General features: G+C 41.3%; 1 protein-coding gene across 1 annotated transcript in view; it reads right to left on the reverse strand.

The window, feature by feature from the left end:
- The window catches only part of INO80D (INO80 complex subunit D), a 39,706-nt gene extending 31,471 nt beyond the window's left edge, over window positions 1-8,235 (reverse strand). The window contains exons 1-4 of the mRNA XM_070421944.1: window positions 7,429-8,235; window positions 5,719-5,811; window positions 5,367-5,613; window positions 233-978 (exon numbers count right to left, since the gene is read on the reverse strand). Coding sequence (XP_070278045.1) covers window positions 233-978; window positions 5,367-5,584 — 964 coding nt within the window. The 5' untranslated portion in view covers window positions 5,585-5,613; window positions 5,719-5,811; window positions 7,429-8,235. The remainder of the gene's footprint in view (window positions 1-232; window positions 979-5,366; window positions 5,614-5,718; window positions 5,812-7,428) is intronic.
- Window positions 8,236-20,611: the final 12,376 nt, after the last annotated feature.

A 20,611-nucleotide genomic window follows, 5' to 3' on the forward strand; every position in this document is an offset into this window, starting at 1 on the left:
GGATTCTAAACTCCCAACTCCTTTCTCTGTATCCTGTTCACCAAGTATTACCCTCTCCAGCAGCATATTTCCTTTAAGGTGGTCTACCTAAATACAGAATCTTCCACGGGACACTCTATCCCAGTGTTCTTCCACCCCATCTCGTATGTGGTAGTTATAAAATAAAGCCTCGTGCAAAAGGGCACATTTTGTTATCTTACACAGATAGGATACGGTAAAACAGATAACTCACCCAAATGGGGAAACAGATCAGTGTCCAACTGATGCTTCTGAGTGCACAGTTTCACCAGTCTCTGCAGTCGACTTATACAAGAGAAGTGTGGAGAGAAGGCTGTGGCTTTCATAAGGACCCGGTCAGTCCTGGGCGGGTCCACGACAGGAGCCCTACTGGATGGCAGGAGGGGCAGAGGCCTCTTGTGAGACAACTGCCTCGCTTGTGCTATAGTGTGTGTGGTGGGGGCCACTCCCTGCAGTGGTAGGCTGGTGTTCGGAGGCTGAGGTGACTTGCAGACTAAGCCCTGCGGTGGCGCTGGAGGTTTGACAGGCGCGGGTAAAGGTGACAGGCTGGAGTGCTGCTGCGGAGGCTGCTGCTGGGAAGGTGCAGGAGGGGGACTAAAGTGCTCTTGCCGAACTTTTAAAATCTCTGTCTCTCTCTGGCGCTGACGATTCTGGGCCAACTTGCTCTGCAACTTCTTTCTCACAGTTGCCCCTTTCTTTAGGTCATCATCTTCCTCGTTGAAAGCGAACGGGTCTTCCAACTCGGTTTCCAGGTAGTGGAGAGGGACCCTTGCCCCCGGTGGAGAGAGGGACATGCCGTCCAGTCCATTGGGCATCTTCAAGGCCAACGTGGGCACCGCCAGGCTAAAGGCCATGGTATCCATCTGGTGCCTGACCTTTACCTCATCTATAGGATCATTCTTTTTCTTCCTCTCTTTTTTCGGGATAAAGCCAAGTACCTGCAAGTGGCTGTTGCAGTACCTTTAAAAACACAAATATACATGGGAAAATGTTCATGATATATATTAAGAAAAGCAAAATATAAAACTACATTTCATAAAATATGAATCCTAATATGTTAAAAATGCATGATTAGAGTAACTCTTGACATTCATGAATTTCATATATGCAACTTCCACTCCTCTGAAGCAATCCTCAAACTCTGGCAATTTTGCTGAAGCAAATATGTGACTGTACACATGCAGAGGCCGCCAGACAGAAGTTACTCAAATACTGAGTGGCCCAGCTATTGCTTCTCAGACCGCTTTGTTATCCTGTATTCATAGCAAACAGAGTAACTCATAAGAGTCACTTAAAAGTCTCTTACGGAGAAAAAATATGTGTTCTAAAGCCATTCAAGTATTTAGAAATTCATAAAGATCTTATGGGCCCCAGCCCATAAGTTGGTTAGAGAGTCCTCCTGATACTCCAAGGTTTCGGATTTGATCCCTGGTCAGGGCACATACATGAATCAACCAATGAAGCATAAGTAAGTGGAACAACAAATTTCTCTCTCTCTCTCTCTCTCTCTCTCTCTCTCTCTCAAATAAATCAATTTTTTCAACAAATTTCTGTCTCTCAAATTAACAAATCAATTTTTTAAAAAAGATCTTATGGCCTTAACCGGTTTGGCTCAGTGGATAGAGCGTGGGCCTGCGGACTGAAAGGTCCCAGGTTCGATTCCGGTCAAGGGCATGTACCTTGGTTGCAGGCACATCCCCAGTAGGAGGTGTGCAAGAGGCAGCTGATCGATGTTTCTCTCTCATCGATGTTTCTAACTCTCTATCCCTCCCCCTTCCTCTCTGTAAAAAATCAATAAAATATATTAAAAAAAAAAAGATCTTATGATGTAACCCTTAAGAATGTCAAGTGTCCACTGTATGTTCTACACACACAGAGAACAGATTCATAAAGCTGGCCAACAAGAGGAAGGGCTTCAGTGATAACTGTAGTAACTGTAGACGCTTCCCAATCTCTCTCTATAAAAGCCTAATATGTAAATTGTCTCCTCAGGAGTTCGACCGAGAGACCGGGAGTTCGCTTGCTTGCTGTGACATGCACTGACCACCAGGGGGCGGTGTGGAACGAAGGAAGGCCTCAATCAGCCCTGATCACCAACCAGGCCTAGGGACCCTACCTGTGCATGAATTTCATGCACTGGGCCTCTAGTATAGAATAAAGGTTTTGTTGTTTTCAACTCACTTTCAAATTGACAAATGGATTAGTTTTTTTAGTGAAGAAAAATAGATGGGTTGTTTTTTTTAATTTACAAATCAGACTTTCCTGGTCATTGACATGTGGGCAGCCTGAACTGGTAAATGAGGCCACTATGTGCTTCATCATGTAACACAGCAGAGGCTGATGCACGAACAGTCCTCCCTCAGCCTCGCTCTGCACGCACTGCAGCCACGCTGGCGGCACTATCACAACAGTCAGAACTCCTAAACCTCCGCCTCTTCACATCTAGAACAGCTTACTAGCATTTAAAATAAGTGTGCAAACGTGAATTTCTAGTCTAAAAGAATTAGTAACTGCTAATGGGGTTCTGGGGGGAAGGAAATGTAAAATTAGACTGTGGTGACAGTTGCACAACCCAGTGAATATACTAAAAAATACTGAGTTATATATACTTTAAATGGGTAAACATATGGGATGTGAATTTTATCTTAAACTGTTTTAGAAAATAAACATATAGATGAAGAGTTTTCCTGGCTAATATATACATACTAGTAAAAAAAAAAAATATATATATATATATATATATATATATATATGTGTGTGTGTATATATATATTATAGCAAACTTAAATTTAAAATATTATATAAAATAACCAACTAAATATAACCACTGATCTCTGAAACCAAGGCTACAATAATGAGCCCTAGCTTAGAAAATGATTTTTACCTTTTAATTATACCATTACTTCTACTGAGCATAACACTATTCTATTTCAAACAGCTGGAACCCATAAGTTAGCATTTATAATACACACCAGATAAGCCAGACACTGATATCAAGAAGCTTCCTCTAGCTGACCACCAACCAGATAATTTTGTCCATTAAAAATCCTTGAGCCCTGGCTGGATTGGTTCAGTGGATAGAGCATCAGCCTGCTGACTGAAAGGTTTGGGGTTCGATTCCGGTTAAGGGCACATACTTCGATTGCAGGCTCAATCCCCAGCCCCGGTTGGGGTATGTGTGGGAGGCAACTAATCGATATGTCTCTCTCACATCAATATTTCTGTCTCTCCTCCCTTCCACTCTCTCTAAAAAAAAATCAATGGGAAAAAAATCCTTAAAAATTTTTTTCTAAAACAATATATAAACCATCTCAAATACCTAGGTGTCCAAGTAGTAATTGCATCAATAATAATGAAAGTACATTTTCAAAATATTAATCTTTTCTATAGTATGTCATGTAGTATAGTTACAACTATCAACATTTATACACCGGTCAAGATATTATTACATAAATTCAACTTGGAATTCTTGAGGTAACATAAGAATATTACCTGTGCTAAAGTTCTACTTTAATTCTACTTTCAAACAACCCTACAAACAAAAATATCAATACCCAAAAAATTATAGCCCTGGCCAGTTTTTCTCAGTGGCTAGAGCATTGGCCCATGGATTGAAGGGTCATTGGTTTAATTCCCGGTCAAGGGCACGTACCTGGGTTGCAGATTCGATTCCTGGCCCTAGTGGAGGCAAGTACAAGTGCGGGAGGTAACCAATTGATGTGTCTCTCTCCCTCTCTCCACTTCCCTCCACTCTCTCTAAAAAAAATCAACGGAAAAAATATCCTTGGGTAAGGAGATATATATATATTCATATGTTCTTGGACCAATTTTGAAAAAAGAAGTAGCTTCTCTTGACAGAGCAACACAAAAATCCTTTCCCTTATCTTGTTCTAAAAAGAGGAAATTTCTTAGTATATAAAGGTGAAGGCATATGCTTCACAGAATATTTTGGACAAATTTGAAGTGACTCACTTTACTGCTTGCTGTAAGCTATAGCTGAATTTAAAAAAAAATCCAAGGTTAACAATCACAACTGTGAAAAATGGAATTTAAGACAAAATTATAGAAATGTATTTATAATGGAGCTCGAAGTAAAAAATTAATCCAAATTCTTCTATTCTTTAAGTTTAAAAAGGGCAGGGGTAAGAAATTATCATTTTCAGTCTGCTAAAACCAAATGGACAGATATGTTTACCCTAATACAGTGGTCCCTTTCTCACCTGAGATTAAAATTTTATTCCTTGCCTCACTAAACAGCTGTTTCTAACTTTCGGGTATTGTAATTTGACCCCTTAAGTGCTCATTAGAAATTCTAACAGAGTATTCCCAAATCACCACATTATACTATACTCATTTTGGTGGGATCTCTATCAACACAAATTATTTATTTCACCCTAAAAGGGTAAAAATTGCTCACTCTGAATATAAAATACATATTCCTTTTCAACCCTTTTATGCAGGTGACATTTGCTTATGTATGGGAACAAGGATGAACTTTTTACCTCTAAAAGAAAAGTAAAAAGTTCAAAGTTTCTACCTAAAGATAACAAATATTTGAAACTTTCTTATAAAATAAGCATGCACCCCTCATTGTAATAACCTACAATGATTAATACTGTTTCTGTAGAACGGAAGAAAAAGAGATCATACGTGAAATCTAGTGTGAATTTTCCTAAAAATATGAAAGATGAATAACCAGCATAAGACTTCTTTAAAACACCTTCCTGTATTATTATTTTTAATTCAGCAAAGCATAAATTCATAATTCTAGTGATAACAGCCACTCATACTATGAAAATACAGTTTCTAATTTATAGTAAACATACTCTATATGGAATTCTTTTTAACCAAAAAGAAGTCTCATAAAAAGTACATCTGAATGATTCAAATAATCATTCTTTCGAATAACTTTTTCAATAAATACTTACCCTTTTCTACCTTTCAAGCACAGATTTTAAAGTTCCAAAATTACTATCATTACTTACAACACCTAAGTAGTTCCTATAATTTTTCTCATTTAGGCAGATGACAAGTCAGAAACACTTTATAAGGCTGCAAACTAAATACATCAGTACTAAGACTTCAAGCAACAGTTCTGTAATCCTAGCAAGTCTATTAAATCAATATAAAAAGAAAATACTGAAACATACTTTTCAAATGATTCCCCAAATTTACTATTCCTTTTTTTTAAATTACCAATCTCTCATCTTTAGAAGCATTTCAAAGTTTAGTTAGAAGACTCCAGGAAAGCATCCTTTACATTCACTGTATCAAAAGAAAAAAGGACAAGAAAAAGAAAAATCCCAGCCTAATTAAATCAAAGGTTGAGTCCCATTACCAGCTCTTACCTGCGATCCTCTGATTTGGGGATGGGGTTGGTGCAGCGTTGGCTGTTATACTTGGCCACATATTCACATTGCTTGAAGGGGGCAGTCTTGTCCTCCAGAACGTGTCTGATACAGAAAGCGTAGCCGTTGAGTCGCCGCTGCTTGCACAGTTTGGGGCTATATGAGCACAAGGGCTTATTGTCAACCTCAGAGAAGTGTATATGTTTCCCTTCATACATCACGTGACTCTATTCCTTGTGAACATCAGCTAAAAGATGACCACAAAAAAAGAAACCCAAATGATAAATTAGAGAGTAAAAGGCAGATTTAAGTTGAGAATTTCACCGAGCGACTTCTGGCCCCATAGCCATACCTGATTTTAAATCTTCTGCACCATAGCAATGTTAAGAGAACCCCAAGGATACCACACTTTGGAATGCTGCAGAATCAAGATGAAGCAGATTGTCTATAAAAATATCAAAAGGCCTAGTTAACAAAGTGAAATAAGCGAAGTCTGCTCACCTCAGAAGTAAAATACTACGATATCACCCTTCTAATGGGATGGATTCTTCATTGTAATTCAACGTCCCAATACTGAATTAAAGTAATAAGAGGCATAAAATATTAAGTTACCTTACCCCTCCAAACTGAACTAAATTACTTCTCCTCTGGTTAAGTTTTGGAAATACCTCAAAACAGGTAGGGGTTTTCCAAACAAATGCCGTAAGGTCTTTTCATCTCATTCCTGCTGCTTACAGGCTATGCCTATTTTCAGAACCCGAATCTCTTTACAATGCCGATGGACCTCAAACTTCCCTCAGAAAGTCTACATTTTTTGATAGGTTGACAAGTGTTTGGCAATTTGTAACAAATGTTTTTATGAAATTTAAAAAAGAGCAAATTCCTGTTTTTAAAAAGTAATTTTCCCTCTAATCTTCCCCCTCACTTAGCCCATCTAAACTATAAATTTCTTAAGCCCAAAGACTAGTCACCCAACCACACTTCCACCACTCAGTTCAGTTCTTGGTACACATGGCACTCCCAATTAAAATAAATAGAATAATAATCAGGGTTTATGAGTCTTTGGAGGTTTAGTAAGAAATGGAAGGACACAATACTCATACCTCTCTAAACACAAAGTTCCAGCAGTAGAATTTATATACAGTGGGGCCTTGACTTACGAGTGTCCTGACTAACGAGTTTTTCGAGATACGAGCCGTCTCTCGGCTGATTTTTTGCTTTGAGTTGCGAGCTAAAATTTGGGTTACGAACCAGCTTCAGATACCCCACCGCTAGTTGGCGCAGCGAATGTCACAGTGAACGCCACAACATCAGCCCAGCATCACGTGTCTCACTCGTTCACTTTTTGATTTGACATAGGAGTAATTTGAGTTACGAGCTCCGTCATGGAACGAATTAAACTCCTAAGTCAAGGCCCTACTGTATTACTAGAGGCCTGGTGCATGAAATTCGTGTGCTGGGGGGGGGGGGGGGGAGGTCCTCTCAGCCCGGCCTGTGCCCTCTCGCAGTTTGGGAGCCCTCAGGGGATGTCCGACTGACGACCCCTGGGGAGTGGGCCTAAGCCGTCAGTCGAACATCCTTAGTGCTGCAGTGGAGGTGGGAGAGGCTCCCGCCACCGCCGCTGCACTCGCTAGCTGTGAGCCTGGCTTCTGGCTGAGCGACACTTTCCTTGTTGGGAGCGCACTGACCACCAGGGGGCAGCTCCTGCGTTGAGCGTCTGCCCCCTGGTGGTCAGTGTGTGTCATAGTGACCAGTCCTTCTGTGGTTTGGTTTGCATATTAGCCTTTTATTATATAGGATAAGACCACATAGTCTACAATGAAATTGAATCAACTAATCCGTCAAGTAGGATTGCAGCGGTGGTCGAACACCCTTTCTCTACACTCTGAAAGTCACCCACATAGCCTATAGAGCAGCTTAGATACCAGCTCAGAAAGCCTCAAAAAATACTCTCTCCTTTACTAAACTCAATATGAAATTCCTTATACAAGTGAATGGCAAGACACATAAATGCTTGAGGAGTCGGAAGATATATTTGCTCAAGTTCAGAATCTGGACTTACTTTGTTATCCTGAACAAGTCATTTAACCTCAGTTTTCTCATCTGTAAAATAGGGATAATAACAGTAGCTATGTTATCATTAAGCTGCTCCAAGGATCAAATGATAGAGCATGCAACACACCAAGTACTGTGCCTCATACATGTTAAACAATGAACAAATGAAAATTACAGATTTTGAGAGAGAAGGGAGAGAGAAAAAGATCAAGAGCAAAACATAATCAGATGCCTCCCTCACACCCCCTATCAGGGATCTAGCCCACAACCTGAGCATGTGCCCCAACTGGGTACTGAACCGGCAACCTTACGGTGTACTGCATGACACCCAACCAACTGAACCACACCGCCAAGGTAATAATGCTGACTTTTAACATGATTTCCTATTATGTTAAGAAAGTTATCAATTAATTCCTATTTTAGTAAGTTGTCCTATTTTTTAAAAAACCTCAGAATTAATGATTAATGTTACCAAATTCTTTTTCAGCTTCTGGGGAAGATGGTCATTTTTCTCTTTCATACTTTTAAAAATATGGTGTTTATTATTTTCTGACACTGAACTCTTCTTACAGTCCTGGGATGAAAGCACCTTGGTCATTATGTATTATTATCTTGATGTGTTGTTGAATTATACTTGCTAATATTTAAGATTTCTGTAGTAGGAGAAAGGTCTAAATTTTCTGTTTGTGTGCTTTGCCAGAATTTGGTATCAATAAATATTTCAAAAAATAATTTAGAAAATCTTTCTCTTTTTCTATGTTCTTGAGCAAGTTAAAAAGCACTGCAGTTATGATGTTCCTTAGAACTGCTGGGCTTAGTACTGCTTTTTCATAGTGAATCAGGTTTTCACATTTATCCCCATACACTTTAGCAATATGACCTCTTACATTTAATTTCCTAAATATATATGATTTTTTCTCATATTCAGTGTATTCATTAATTCACATATGTGATATTTGTGATTTCTCCCTTTGTTCATGACAGGTTCAATAGGAGGTTGTTTCATGTTTGTTTGTTTCCCAGTATTCTCTAAAATAAAAACACAAAGAACCAAAATCTCTTGGAGTTATTAGTATCTCCACGTATGTTTTCTAATTCATCAATTGCTGCTTTTATCTTTGATAATACGTTCTCTTATTGATTTTTAGAAAGAGAGAAAGGGAGGAGGGAGAGAGAAACATCGATGTTTGAGCAAACTATCGATCAGCTGCCTCACACACCCCCTACCAGGGATCAAGCTGCAACCTGGGCATGGAATCAATCTGGCAACCTTCTGGTGCATGGGATGACACCCAACCAAGCCACAATGGCCAGAGCTGATAAACTTTCTGTTTGCTTTTCATTTATTATTTTTTGTAACTTCTTTGGGCTGAACTATTCTATTTTCATTTTTTCTTGCTTAGTAATTTATGAATCTTCCGGAGTACTGCTTTAGCCATATCCCAAAGGTACTATTACAGAATTCTGAAAATCAGCAGTTTTTAGTTGATTTGAATTTGATATTTTAATTTCTCCTTTGACCCAAGAGTTATTTAGTTTTAGATGGTAGAGTTTTATGTTTTCCTTGTTTCAGTTGTAGTTAAGAATAAGGAGCATACCTGCATATATTTGGGGTTTTTTTGGTTGACTGAGATTGTCTTTGGGGCCTCATAAGGATTCTTGAAGAAGCGCATTCATTGTACCCAGGGTATGTTGTTTGTTATACCATATATCATGGTATTAACATCTACTATATTATTACACATTTTGTCTGGTTGCTCTATCAAGAGCTCAAAGAGATCAGTCAAAACCCCATACTATGATCTGATTTGTCTGTTTCTCTGTATAGTTTTTGTTTTATAAATTTTAAAGCTGTATTATTTGATATATAAAATTCATAACCACTAGATTATCATTCTTTATCATTAGGAAATGCAACTCAAGTGATGAATTTTGTCTTAAATTCAACCTTATCTGACAAAAATATTTGAACTCTCATTTTTGTTGTTGTTTCAATTTGCCAGTTAAGTATTTACCCATCCTTCTACTCTAAAGTTTTGTGAGGCACTGCTTTTAAATCATGGGTCAGAAAATTCTGGCTTATAGGACAAATCTGGCCCAATGACTACTTTTTTAAATAAAGTTTTACTGGAACACTATCCTGTTAATTCATTTACATGTTCTCTATAGCTGCTTTCATGCTATAACAGTAGAACTGAACAGTTGCAACAGAGATTGTATGACTGAAAAGCCTAAACTATGTATTAAAATATTATCTGCTGGTCCCATTTAGATGACAGCTCTTAATTGGTTTGACTTTTTTGCTCTAATCTGTCACTTTCTTTTAATAAATGGGTTTATCCAATTTATAATTTTATATTTATTTATTTGGAAAATATTTCATCTTGATTTTATTATTTTACCAGAGGCCCAGTGCACGAAATTGTGCACAGGTAAGGTCCTTAGGCCTGGCCAGTGATCAGGGCCAATCCGGGCCTTCCTTCATTCCACGCTGTCCCCTGGTGGTCGGCGCACATCATAGCGAGTGGTCAAACTCCCAGTTGGTCGAACTCCCAAGGGGACAGTTTGCATATTAGCCTTTTATCATATAAGGATTTTCTGCATTGCTTTTAGCTCTTGATTCTTTTTATTACATGTTTCATCATGTAGCCTATTTTCTTGGAAGATTTAGTCTGTGTCCTTAAGATAACATTTTTTTACTGCACACTAAGAAAATTAGTCTACTTAGCATTATCATGATTGACCTCATGTTATGAGAAAAATTTCCTAAACCACACATCCCAAAGCAGTATTTTTTCCTTGTATTATGATTTCTACATTGCCATAGTTTATAACTTTTTTTCTTTTTTTCCATATATCCTTTATTGACTTCAGAGAGGAAGGAAGAGGGAGAGATAGAAAGAAACCTCAATGATGAGAGAGAATCAAGCCAAACCCACAACCTGGGCATGTGCCCTGACCAGGAACCAAACCATGACCTCCTGGTTCATAGGTTCATGCTCAACCACTGAGCAACACCAGCCAGGAAGTTTATAACATTTTATTTTCATTTTTTAAATATATTTTATTGATCTTTTACAGAGAGGAAGGGAGAGAGATAGAGAGTTAGAAACATCGATGAGAGAGAAACATCGATCAGCTGCCTCCCGCACATCTCCCACTGGGGATGTGCCCGCAAGCCAGGTACATGCCCTTGACCGGAATCGAACCCGGGACCCCTCCTTAGTCCGCAGGCCGACGCTCTATCCACTGAGCCAAACCGGTTTCGGCAGTTTATAACATTTTAATGCTGGTTCTATATTTAAATTTATTCCATGCTACTCACTAATCCACTTCATTTTTAATTCATCTCTGATTCAATGGTTTATAACATAGTCACCTCTCTTCTCTATCTCCCCTTTCCCCTCCACCCCCACCCCCACCCAAGACTGATTTATGGAATCTCAGCCATGGTTTTTCTGTCTGGAAATATATGTCAATTAAACAATATACTTAAACTATAGCTTACCTGGACTTAAAATTCTGGGGTCAGATACTTTTTTGTCTACGAAATTTGTATATTTTTTTCCATATCTTCTAGAACGAAAATGCCTAAGGCCAGCCTCTTTATTTTATGCAGGGCTTGATTTTTTTTCCCCATTTTGATCTAATAATGTCTTTATATTTAAGGACTAGAAACTATTTTAGAGGCCAGCCAGCATGGCTCAGTGGTTGAGTGTTGACCTATGAACCACAAGGTCACAGTTCAATTCCAGTCAGGGTACATGCCTGGGGTGGGGACTTGATCTCCAATAGGGGGCATGCAGGAGGCAGCTGATTGATGAGTCTCTCTCATCATTGATGTTTCTAGCTCTCTCTCCCTTTCCCTTCCTCTAAAATAAATAAAAACATATTTTAAAAATGTATTTTTAAAACAAAAATATATATAAGAATGTATTAAAATCTGCCAAGTCAATGTCCTTCTAATGCTAAGAATTCAGTAATCTATCCAATTGCCCCTTTTCAGCATTTGCCACTAGGCGGGAAAGGAAGCTGCTAATCATCCCTATGCCATTACAAAAAGGTGTTTAATTTCAACCTCTTATAAACAACTCCTCTGCCATCTTAATATTTTTACATCTGTCATTAATTTTTCTTCCCATGTGTTTGATTTTTAATGTTTTTAATTTCTTTAATTTTTTCTCTTATTTTTAATGTTTTAAAGTCCTACTAAAAGTCAACTTTATATCATTCTTTGTATCTTACTTTTGAACAATCATCTGGTTTCTCCATTTTCAAATCCCTCTTTTAAAAGCTCAACTTAATCTTTATACTTAAACTTTCAATTCCCTTATGAATTCACTCACTTTAAATACCATAAAGGGAAAGAATGTTTGGGGAAAATGGCCCTCTGCTTGGAAATCTAACTTTTCTAAGTATTATTTAATATCAAAATCACTTTGTCTATAAACTGGAAACAACTATTCCTCTAATAGGTTTTTCCTTTTTTAATTAAAGAAGACATTATGACAAAATCAGTAAGGCAGCTCTCAGGGAAAAGACCCTACATTTTTTTCATTCTTTACATCCAGCCTCCCACAACTCAAGTTCTTTACCATTACTCCACCAAAGGTGAAGTTCACATGGCCTTCACTCTTTGACACTCCTTGTAAAATATAAAGAGAGGAGAAACGTTATAAATGATCTTAATCAAATGTCTTACAGATCCTAATATTTAAATACTATCGTATCTCTAATCCATAAAGAAATGCTATAGCTAAGCTCTACCTTTTAACACATGCTAATTATCACTTAAAAGAGGAAGGAAAAATATCCTAACCAGACAACTATAAGTAGATATTTTCTCCAACCACGAAATAATTTGCTTAGAATATAACAGATTTATGCCCCCTTAAGGAGAAGAATGCAGATAATTAAGCACTTTAGAGTGGCAGCAGAATAGAAACCCTTATTAAATTATTATCAAAAGCAAAAACAACTATATTGAGAATAGTCTCACAGAAAGAATACCTCCATGTTAAACATACCCTATGTTTAACTGGTGCGTGTACATTTGCATATTAGTATGGAAATGTTACCAAAATTAAAGAGTAGAAAATATGGTTAGGTGTTAAATATTAAAAACAAACAAACCCACAATCCTCCTTGATATTATATGCTGAGTTTAACTGGAAAATGAAACAATTCGTTTCTATAATTTCTTTCATCTTGCAAATACAGAGACATTAGCAGGGGACAAAAGTAAGAAATGTAAGCTTATAACAAAAGCACCTACAGCCCTTTCAGTCTTCCAACAGCAACCATACACCAATTTGACAAAAAATATGAACATTACTCTCTTTGGGACCGCTGCTACACCACCTCCATGTGGGATCTCTATACGTCATGACTGTTCTTTTGAGTCTCGGGTTTCAGAAGCATGTTCATTTCACCGCCACAGCATTTTTCCCTAATTGCCATCTGTAATTTTATATTCTACCCCCTTTTAACAGCCTAGACCTCCAGCACACCTTACAACTTTTTAAATCCAGCATGGACCTAAATTCTCAGAATGTTTTTTTTTTTTTAATATATTTAATAGAAATGAATAGTTACTTACCCCAGAGTCACTTTCAAGTCTTTAAAAAAGCTTCCCTACCTCCCGCATTTTAAGCTTTTTATAAAAACTTTTAATTCAACTTTGTAGAGCAAAAAAATGTTATAAAATACTAAACAGATAAGTATAATAATTTTTTAAAAAAAACTAACATCCCACATACTAATGTGAAAAGCAGTAAAATTAGAAATAATGAAAATCAACTGATGGGAAGAAAAACATCCTATCACCCAAAAATATGAACAATATTCAGTATAAAGTTCAAACTAAATATTTTAATTTATTTTTTAAAAATATATTTTATTGATTTTTTTACAGAGAGGAAGGAAGAGAGATATAGCAAGTTAGAAACATCGATGAGAGAGAAACATTGATCAGCTGCCTACTGCACACCCCCTACTAGGGATGTGCCCACAACCAAGGTACATGCCCTTGACCAGAATCGAACCTGGGACCCTCCAGTCTGCAGGCTGACGCTCTATCCACCGAGCCAAACCAGCTAGGACCAAACTAAATATTTTTAAATAAATCAAATAAATGCTTATTGAATGTCTATTATATGCCAAACTGCACTGGACAAATAAGTTTGCATTATGAACTTAAATTTAAATGGCCTTTACAGTAGTTGAGTTCCTTACCTGATTTATCAGAAAGGTAAAGGAGAGTTTTTGCAGAGGTTGAGAGCACTTATTGGCTCTAGTGGGTATCAGAGATGGCACTCAGTTCTGGTTCTCCTAATTACTAGGTCTACGACTTTGGGCAAGTAATTTAGGTTTCAGTTTTCTCATATGTAAAGCGAGATTACAATAGTCATTGAGTTGTTTAGAATTAAATTAGGCATTTCATGAACCATACTTAGCATGGTACCAAGCACACAGTAATCACTTAATGTTAACTATTAGAAGCTGTAAACAGTAGTTTATTAGTATTATCATTTTAATCTACAATCTGCAGAGCTAAAATGCCTTCTCCAGCTGCTAGTGGTTTTCTGAATGGTACAGTGTAACTCTCCATTAAGTCAGGCCCTCCCACCCTTTCGGGGCTATGCTAACAGAATCCACTGAGAATTCTTCCCTATGATATTAAAAATCTAATATTAAAAATAATGTCTATCTTCTATACAGCATCTATATACTGTTGTTCTTGTGATGGAAATAACTAGTAGAGCAGTGCTTGACTTGGTTACAGCATTATTAGTTCCAGTAAATAAATCATCCTTTACAACAAATGCCTTCTGAATTCCTGTCCATGCCAGTCACTCTCAATTGTTATGGAAACTCTATATTTCAGGACAAGAAGAAAAAGTTGTAGCTATAATTCTCAAAGTTCTCTTGTTCTACAAATCTGAAACTAATGGCCTCTTTGTTGCTACACTCCACATACACAGTTCCATCCTCTTACTTGTCTCTCTGGAGCATTTGACTCTGCTGACCACTTTCCTTTTCTTGAAAATCTTTCTGGCTGCTCAGTCAGTGACTTAGTTTCTCTTGCCCCCACACTCAAGCATCAATGTTCCCCAAGATCCTCTTTACCTTGTTTTATATAGGGATGCAAGATGAAATACCTTACATGGGCCACCAGGGTGGGCCAGGGGCAGACTGTGGCAAACTTTGCTCATCTCAAGGGGACTGACTCAAACCAGTTCCAGTAAACTGATGCAATTAAAAAAAAAAAGCAGGCCCAGAGTTTCTAGATCTTCCAATTTCCAAAAGAAGATAAAATTCCACAGTCCCACAAAATACTCTAATCTTTTTCATGTCAGCAGCTCATTAAAACCGTTAAAATACAAGATGTATTGTGGTAGGCAGTTAGACAGACCTGAGCAGAGCAAGGACCATGGGCCATGTCACCAGGGTGAAAAGCCCTGGGTGCCTAGCAAAGGACAAACTGTAGGGTGGGACCTTGCCCTCAGGGTGACCTTTCCTCCCCTAGCAAATTGCTGGTCATGCGGGTTTGGACCCCCTGACCTTTCCTCCCTATTAAAGATAACACCTAGGCCTCAGGTGTATTTCAGCTCCAGGCCCAGAAAAGCAACAAAACCAGCCACAGCTGATATCAGGACAGCTGCACCGACTGAGTCTCTGCCCTGGTGCCTGCCCTGGTGCCGTGGAGACCACATCCCAGAAAGGACACACCTGGAAAGCTGCTGAATATTCTATTGAGATCTCCTCCTGGGACTTCCCCTAAAATCTCCACCCTTAAGCTCCAAGGGCCCTTCCTTTACCTCTATAACCTGTTTCCTAAGCCCATTTCTTCTAGGGATCACTTTTTCTACATCTGGGATGTCTTGGCTTTTTGTTGCTAAGAACTCAAGTACCAAGGTAGCTGAACCCAGGTCCAGTCTGACCCCATAGGTCAACACCCTGTGCCATTCCTGCCACCTACAACAGTATTACCTTGAGAAATTTATTTTATAAATCTGTCCCCTTATCTATGAAATGGCAGTGATAAAGTCACACAAACACACAAGAAGAGTGAGTCAAACAAGACACTTGTACAAGCTTTCATTTTCATTTCTACTCTACATCTACCAAGATTACATTATTATCCCAGATTTCAAACCAAATATACAAAACTGTTAATGCAAATAAATGCATTTTTCTGGACAAGAGTCTGTAAAGTTCATCAGATTCTCAAAAAAGACTATGAACCACTGACTAAGCCAAATTTTTCTACTTCTACACTCCAGCTGTTATCTATACAAGGGTGATTCCCAAATCTACATCCGGTTCAACCTCGGCAGCCACTTTACCTTGGTAACCTCTCCACTTCTCTCCATCTCTGGTGCCATTGCCACCGCCATAGTTCAAACCTTCAATCTCTTCTCAGCAGCGCTGGGTCTAATTCCAGTCTTGCCCTCATTTATTCCACCCTTTGTACAACTCAAATAATTTATTTAGCCAAAGGCTTCAAGGTCTGCTTATAATTGTAAAAGGAATTCAAACATCAACTCCTTAGGATCCGGCCAGGCTGACTTCTCCCTCTTGCACTATTTATTGCTCTTCCTACAATTTGCAACACTGAATACTTTTGTGTCCTCCGGCATTTATTCATACTTTCAGGTCCCACCCTCAGAAGTGCCTTCCTAAAACTTCCCATTTGCTTAGCACAGAAACACCCCTGGAAAGTCTTTACTTTAAGGGTTGCCCCAGGGCAGCCAGAATAAATAGCTTTCCTGCCTCCAGGCCTCCGGGAGAACCTATCCCTTATCATCCAAGGTTGTATAAGTCAGCGTTTTTTTCCTTCTCCACTAGACTAAAAACTCCTCAAGGGCAGAGAATGTGTCTTTGTATTACAGGGCCCACTATTACAGTTAAATGAATGAAACAGCGGGGCCTCCAACAACCCCTACCACCACCTCAACACCCCACCCTCCCAAGGTGAGGCCACACACACCCAGACAGCAGGCAGATAACTTCAAGAATTTTAGAGGAAGAGCTGGAAGTAAAAGTAAACCCACCTTCTTGGCAACTCTTAGAATTCAAAAGCAGACTACACTAACATCAAGCGGCGGAAAGGTTCTATGAATATACTGCTAATTTTCTCCTGGCACAAAAACATTTATTTGCCCCATGAAGGTAATGATAACATTCCATCTGCACTCAACACGCACTAGTATTATTAGTATATATACTGAATCAAGAACTCACTCAGATTGGGAAAAAAAATCACATGGAAAGTATTGAAACTCTTTAGAGGAAAACACTAGCCAAAGGTCCTGCACCAGGCACCACTCGAAGGGCTTTCTGTGCAATTCCTCATTTAATCATCACAGCAACCCTACAAAGAAGGTATTATCATCACCTTCTCTCACAGATGAAAAAACTGAGAATGAGATTAAGTCATTTGTCCAAATCACAAAGGTAGGATTCAAGGCCAGTTTAACTCCAGAGCCCAAGCTTTAACCAACAAAAAACTACACAACACTGTTAAATGGAAAATCCCAAGATTATGTTTATGTTGTATGCACACACAATCACACAAAACAAAACGCAACATGTTAACAATGGTTATCTCCTGGGCTAAATCTGAGTGGAATGAATATGAGAATTTACTACTTTTAGCCAGAAAAAAAGCAAACAAATAAGAGAAACGGTTTTTAGATGGCGCTAACAGAAAGGTAAGGTGGGCTCGGGGAATTAATATTTAAGGAGCACCAGCTAAGAGCCAAGCACATGGGCTATCTCATCTAATCCTTACCTCAAAAAAAGGTATTTCTATTTTACAGATGAACAAACCAAAGATGAAGAAACCCAACCACTGGAAGAGCTGCAATGAGAACCCAAAGCCCAGTCCAAATTTCTGTCTGACGGTAGGAAGTCATGCTACAAATAAAAATGAACTGAAGAAAAATTTTTTGAACTGAAGAGCTGTCTTAAAAGCCATCAGAACCTAGTAGCCTGGCATCTTTAGTGCAACGAGGGAAAAGAGAGGCTGTAGAATTTAATTTGAAGTTTTAGTGCAAAGTATCTTTACACGTGTCTCAAAATAGCCAGAAGTATTGTCTAAAATCAGCATTACAGTCAGAGCTCTGGGACAAACAGAGTTACATTAGCATAAATTAAATGGGCTTGGATGTGACTCCATTGTATATGCAGTGGAGTATCTGCTTTTGGGGACAATTTGCTGCTTCCAACCCATTCTCACCTCTCTACCTATTGCTTACAAGTTACTAAGTGTGTGAGGGGAGACTGGGTTACAAGACCAAGGGACTGTTAATTGTATCTAGAAATAAATGGCCTCTCAATATCCATAACTATTGTTCCAAACCTGGATAGTGAAAGCTGCTCACCCTGGGGGAACATCTCAGATAAGAATGAATGGATCAGCATTTTTTTTTTTTAATGACTTGTTTAATTCTGGGTGCTCTGACTTAGAACTTTTAAAATCCATCAAAATCAAAATTTAATTTCTCTAAGAACAGCAGTGACATGATTTGCTGAGAAAAATAGTTGGGGGTGTGGCATTCAAATTTCCTTCTACAATCTTTCAGAGGAAAGAAAAATTGATCCTTTCAGATTTATAAATCAAAATAAATATTTATTTTTGGAACTAAATATTTAAGAGTAAAAAAGTATCTCACCTTAGCAATTTAAAATTAATTCCGTATTTGCCCTGAAGTCTCTTATTTGTTTCAAATAAAATGTAGCTTTTGAAAATAAAACCCCACCATTTCTTCAGGAATAAAATAGTCCTTGAGGCAATTAAGAAATTAACATATTTTGGAACAGGGTAGAAAAAGTACAAAACTTTTGGGATTTGTCCATATAGTTTTTTTAAAGCTTAGGAATGTGAAGTTAAACCTATATCTTTCAAACATTGAATTATGAGGCAAAGGGACTTTTTTTAAAACCTTAAAATGTTGTGCAAAGAGACTCATTGAGTGATTTCTTCCAACCAATATGCTCTAAAAATGCCAAACTACAACCGAAGTAACCATTTTGGGTACACAAGTACATAAAAACGTCCAAGTCAATAAGCAATTTCAATTAATCAATAAAGTTAAACAACCATTAAATGTAATTTGCATGTCTTGTACGCAATCCATATCATCTCAAATATCACGCCTTTCTTAAGAACAATGCTAAATGGCTGGATATGTATCGCTGTGGAAAAAACAGAAGTAGTTTTATTCTAGGCAGACAAAAGGAAAAGGCACAGTAGGACTCACAGGAGGAGCCTCACACTTCCATCCTGACAGGAGTCCGCCTGCCCAGGTCCTGGGTCATCCATCCCCTGCTCCGCACGGCCCCCCTCTCCCGGGTACCAGTGCTCTGGGGGCGGGTGGTCAGAAGGTGGCACACCCCTGCCAGCCAAATCCAGCCGGCCACCCGGCAGGAAGCACACGCACACCCACCCAGCATCCTGCCCTGGGTCCACCACAAAGGGCAGGAGGTGGGGATGGAGGGGGGAGGAACAAACGAAAAGAGTAAAAAGCACCTCTCCCCACCTGCCCATCCCGGAGGCGGGCCGAGGGGGGCAGGGTCATTAGCATCCCAACTTCCATACCAAAGAACCCCCAGAAGGAGGCTAAGTGCAGCCACAGGAAGCATCCCATCCCTGAAAACCGGGACATCTCGATTTGGGAATTTAAGTTTTCAACTAAAAAACAAAACAACAAACAAACAACAACAACAAAAAAACCCTTGCAAAGCTCAGGGCACCAAAATACAGCTAACACTGAACCCGTTTAAACAGGAAGAAAGAAGAGAAAACCCGGTATCAGCGAGGCTCCGTTCCCCGAGGGCTCTCCCGCAGACCCCTGTGAGCCGCAGCGATCGCAAACGCCCTTAAAAACCCCCACTTTCCTATCGCTGGGGTCGAACAGAAGGGATCCCCTGAATGCAAACAGTTCTCCGAATAAACCCCCTGCGGATCCCCGCGCCGGGTTGCAGGAGGTGCCCTGCCCACCTCCCCTACCTCCCCATTTCTGCTCCCACGCGCGCTGACAACCAGGGTCCCCCCCCCCCCCCCGGGGCTGTTCACGTGTTCGGCTCCCCGGACAGTGACCACACAGGACGGGAAACTCCCACCTCCGGGGGCGGCGGCAGAAACCCAGCCCCGCTCCCCGACGGGGTCCTCGCCGCCCACGCCCTCCCGCGGGGCCGCAGACCCGCAGGAATCCGGGGTGCAAGGGGGTGTGTGTGCGGGGAGGGGGGAGCTGCCAGATCGCCAAGTACCCGCCCGGGTGTCCGGGGTCACGCCCGCGCCCACAGCAAGCCCACCTGAACTCACCGCCTCCCGCCCCGGCGCCCTGGCCCCGGCGCTCACGACGGAGCCGGAAAAATCCTCGGGAAACTTTTCCAAACGGGGCGGCGAGGCCCTCACGCGCCCGGCGCCCGGGGCTGGGCTGGAGGCCGCCCGGCGGGGCGCGCGGGGCGCGGGGTGGGGCGCGGGGCGCAGTACCTTCACCGACGGGAACTGGCCCAGAGTTTCCAAATCGCCGCGAGCTCTCCCCGCGCCCGCGGGGGTCGCGAGCGCTAGCGCCAGGGCTCCCCGCGAGGAGGGCCGCCCCCCATTCGGGCCTAAAAGGAAACTTTCCGGGCCGCGGCTGCACCTGACTCCTCGCCGCCCCGCCACCCCACCCCACGCCCGCCAGGCCGCCCGCCCCGCCCCGCCAGGCCGCGGGCGCGGAGGAGGGGGCCGAGCACACCGCGCGCTCCCCGGGTGGGGGCGGGGGCGCCGGCGGGGGGCCGGGGGAGGGGGGGCGCCGCTCCCCACTCCTAGGCCCCGGCGCCCCGTCCCGGCCGCCCGGGCCTAGCCGCCCGCGGGGGGCTCCGGCCGGCGCCGGTCCCGGCCCCACAGCGCCGCCGTCCCGCCCGGAGGCCGCGGGGACCCGCCGGGGCGCGGGGAGCCCGGGTGCGGGGCAGGGCGCGGTCGCCGCCGGGCCCGCCGGCCCGAGGCCTAGCCGGCACCCCCGCCCCGCACCCCACCCCGGCCCGCAGGCCGCGCCGCTCGCTCCGCTCCGGCCCCCGCGGGACCCGGTCCGCCCCCCGCCGTCCCCGCCCGCGGGCACCCCCCCCAGACCCCCCGGCCCCCGGCCCCGCCGCCCCGGCGCCGGCCCCCCTCACCCTTTCATTCTCCGTCCCGGGCC

The sequence above is a fragment of the Myotis yumanensis genome, unplaced genomic scaffold (assembly GCF_028538775.1).
Source record: "Myotis yumanensis isolate MYYU_CA2020_CCGP unplaced genomic scaffold, mMyoYum1.0.hap1 SCAF_8, whole genome shotgun sequence".
Lineage (NCBI taxonomy): Eukaryota > Metazoa > Chordata > Mammalia > Chiroptera > Vespertilionidae > Myotis > Myotis yumanensis.